General features: G+C 45.7%; 1 protein-coding gene across 1 annotated transcript; it reads right to left on the bottom strand.

Annotated features, from left to right (window-relative positions):
* Positions 1 to 2,106: 2,106 nt before the first annotated feature.
* On the bottom strand, positions 2,107 to 3,534 carry HTR1E (5-hydroxytryptamine receptor 1E). Its single transcript, XM_016207292.2, has one exon. The coding sequence runs from the start codon at positions 3,478 to 3,480 to the stop codon at positions 2,383 to 2,385; it is 1,098 nt and encodes a 365-aa protein (XP_016062778.2). The 5' UTR covers positions 3,481 to 3,534; the 3' UTR covers positions 2,107 to 2,382.
* Between the last annotated feature and the right edge of the window lie 218 nt (positions 3,535 to 3,752).

The following is a 3,752-nucleotide window of genomic DNA, read 5'->3' as shown; positions in this document are numbered from 1 at the left end:
GGGGCAGAGTTGCAGGTTGAGTCCACAGGTAGGTGGATCAGATGAAAAGAATAGTTGAGGTGAGAAGACCAAAATACTGGAAAAGAAGAGGGCATATACAAACATTTCTGTAGAGGTGAATGGGCAAGACTTTAAGACTATCCAGATGTGAGAGACAAACCACAAAGGGAGAGAATCACATTTATCCAATATGAGTGATAAAAGCATGGCAACCCTGCTATCTGAGACTGAGCAGGTGGAAAGAGGAGAAGGTCTGAGTATGGGGGAAGGATCATGAGCTCAGTTTAGAAAGGCTGTGTTTGAGGCACTGACCAAGCAGTCAGATGTTCACCAGACGTAATTCATGGGTCTGGAGTGTGAGAAAAGGAGAAATCAGGATTAAAGACAGACATTGAAGAGCCACAGGCATAGAACTAGTTGTTGAAATGATGGAGGTTGGGATGGAGCACAAATATACAGGAGGTGAGAGCTGAGGACAACGTCTTGAAAAAGAAGGCAAAGAATGAAGAGGTAGAGAGAGAGCCAGGAGACTGACGTGTCTTGGAAGGCGTGGGCTTGCCCAAGAAAGGGATGGCTAGCAGTTTTAATGGATGTGAGAATGGGACATACATAAGGACAGAAGGAAGACCACTAGATTTGCCTATTGGCAAGTCACTAATGACTTTGGGGATACCTGTTTTGAAAGAACTGGGAGGGGCATACTCAGCTGGCAAGGGACAGAAATTCAGTGGAGGGTGAGAAATGGAGCAGAATGAGGGGGCTGATGATTGGAGAAACTTAGGCGAGAGATTTAGGAGTGACATGAAGAGGGAGCTTGAGGGGGAAGTAGGACCACAGGAAGTTTACTCCAGTGTCCGAGAGACTTGAGCAAATTAATAGGTGAGACTGAAGAAGAAGGGGTGGGAGGAAGAAAGGAAGGAGTGGGGAAAGAGAGAGAGGGTGGAGAGAGGGGGAGAGAGGGAGGAAAGAGAGAGAAAGAGGGAGGGAGAGATAGAGAGAAAGGAGCAGGATTACAGAAAAATTGAGAGGGGGGATAAATTTAAAGGCTAAAACATGGAGGTGGAGAGGGGGCAAATAATATCTTCTCAGTAAACAAAGTAAAGGGATGATCTGTGGAGACTGAAGAGATGAGGCGAGGCTGTGGGTGACAGGCAAGGAGCAGAGGTGTAGAATAGTCATTTCCTCAGGAGTATACTAGAATTTACAAACTTTCAGTCCTTTCTGTCACCACTCTCAATTTAGTGGTGAGCTCCTCCACGTGACTTAGAGTGGTCACTCCAGGCCAGGGGAGGCTGAGTCAGGCCACAGTGTGGACGCAGGTCCCTCCTGCAGCCTCCTGGTCCCAGGATACGGTCTGGCCTGGATGCCACAGAGATTCCAGGAGAAACAATTCCCTACTCACTTCCTGATGGGTGGCCTTTGTTATAAGCATAGATGTTCAACTTTTAGTTTTTCTTTTTCAATTGCACAATTGGTAATTTAATGAGTAACATCCTCCAACAAATTCTTCAGGTAATATAGTCCCTCATTTATCACTGCACCCCATTTAGCTGCTTTCAAAGTTCCCCAAATTTGACATGTACTCTCACCTTAATCCTGCCAGAGTGAGAGAGTGTGTTTGAGGCTCAGCTGGGACACTTCTTAGAGTGGGAGGAGACACCATGTGTCTTTTAGGTAGTATAGCAAACACTGATTATTTCTTATTTGCTTACGTTTCATATTCATAATTAAAGACCTAGGAAAGTGTCAATGTATTCATTCCAGGTTCTTTTTAGAGAATGACAAAGCTTATATAACCACGAACTGAAAAGGCAGGCTATCTGTGCTATTTGTGCTTGAAAGGAGTGAGCTATGTAGTCACAGTAAATGACTTTCGCTCACATCTGCAAGCAGCAGATGGCAGCACACCACTTTGTTTGTGCTTTAAGTAGCCACGCAATGCCCCCGGGATTTGTAAGCATTTGGAAGCATAACCTCTGATTTAATGCCACATGAGGGCCAGTTACGACATGTAATTTATATGTAATAAGAAATTCCACAAATGAAGATTTATTTTGACATTCTTTCATTGCAGGGTCAACTGAAATGGCTAAAAAAAAGTATTTGCTAATTCATTTTATTATTACTTCGATGAAATGTCTGTTTTTGTACAATAATGTTTATTTGAAATTATATGCCACAAACAAGACCAGAAATAGAAAACAGCATACCAAATAACAAGCCTCAAACAAAACAGAACAAACAAACAAAAAAACACACAACAAGACCACACATACTTACAAACTCTCCTGAACCAACTATGTTCAAGAATTAAGAAGTTGCATCCCTTACCCAGTCCAGACATGAGGCTGGTCAAATTCACACCTTTTGGTTTTTTACAATCTAAGCATGTTCTCGGCACCTAATGAGCTTTTTAAAAGCCAGCTTAAAGTCTTCATTAAAACTTGTGTAGAGCAGAGGGTTGATCAGAGAATTAACATAACCAAGCCATGTAAAAAAGTCGGCCACTTCAGAGGACACGGTGTAGATGCTCAGACCCACAATCAACTCTTTGATGAAAAATGGGAGCCATGACAAAATGAATGCGCCCAAAATCAGGCCCAGGATGCGCGCCGCCTTACGCTCCCTGGTGCTGGAGATCTGCTGGCGCTCTCCGGGGTGATCTAGATCGTTGTCAAAGGGAGGGATCCTGATGGAGGTGTGGATCTTTTCAAACTCCGTGGTAGGGTCTGAGGTGGAGAAGTCAGACACACAGAAGGTCTGCGTAATTTTACAACTCGCAAATGAGTTTTGGCTGTCTGTGCTTCTGTTGCTTAAGTGCCGGCTTGACCCCCTTTTCTGGTAAAGGCTCTTGGCTGCATGGTAAATCCGGTAATAGAGAATCAGTATCAAAGTCAAGGGGATATAAAATGCCCCAAGGGTGGAGTAAATGGTGTAGATGACATGGTCGTGCTGGATGGTGCACTGACTTGGGGGCGGGCTGAGCTGGCGGTGGCTCCTCCAGAACAGAGGGGGCATGGAGATGAAGACGGAGATAGCCCAGACGGTGAGGACCATCAGGCCTGCCCTCTTGGCGGTCCTCTTCCTGGCGTACTCAATAGCGTTGGTGATGGCCCAGTACCTGTCTAGGGCAATCACACAGAGATGGAGGATGGAGCAGGTGCAGCAGGTCATGTCCACACTCAGCCACACCTCGCAGATGAAGTACCCTAGCCTCCAGCTGTCCATGACAATGTACGTGATGCTCAAGGGCATGACCAGCACGGCCACCAGCAGGTCCGTCACGGCCAGAGAACAGATCAGGTAGTTGGCAGGCTGGTGGAGCTTCTTGGTGGTGCAGATGGCCATAATCACGGCCAAGTTTAGCAACATGGTCAGGGTGGTGATGGTGACCAGAGTTATGGAAATGAGCATCTTCTCGGTGACGGTCTTGGCTCTCACAGCCACACTGGCTTCCGTGGTACAGTTGGTGATGTTCATGTTTTCCCCGTTCCAGGCTTCACTGTGGAGAAGCTGTTGGTTATTTTCCTTCAGCTGGAACTACTTAGACTTGAATGTCCCTCATTTGTAGGGAGGCTGTGATTTCTTCAGCTATGTAGTCTCCTGGGTTCCATTTTGGGTGGGTAAAGGGACGCACCACAGCATTTCTTCTGAATGGAGAGGTCCTGGAAAATAGCATGCTACTGGTTAATGAATGAAAAAGCCATATACTTCTTCCTAGAATATAAGATAATATGTTGGTATTCATAAGT

The sequence above is a fragment of the Miniopterus natalensis genome, chromosome 5, assembly GCF_054644295.1.
Source record: "Miniopterus natalensis isolate mMinNat1 chromosome 5, mMinNat1.hap1, whole genome shotgun sequence".
NCBI classification, from domain to species: domain Eukaryota; kingdom Metazoa; phylum Chordata; class Mammalia; order Chiroptera; family Miniopteridae; genus Miniopterus; species Miniopterus natalensis.
The sequence above is the reverse complement of the archived record's forward strand: the minus strand, read 5'-3'. Positions and strand labels throughout refer to the sequence as shown.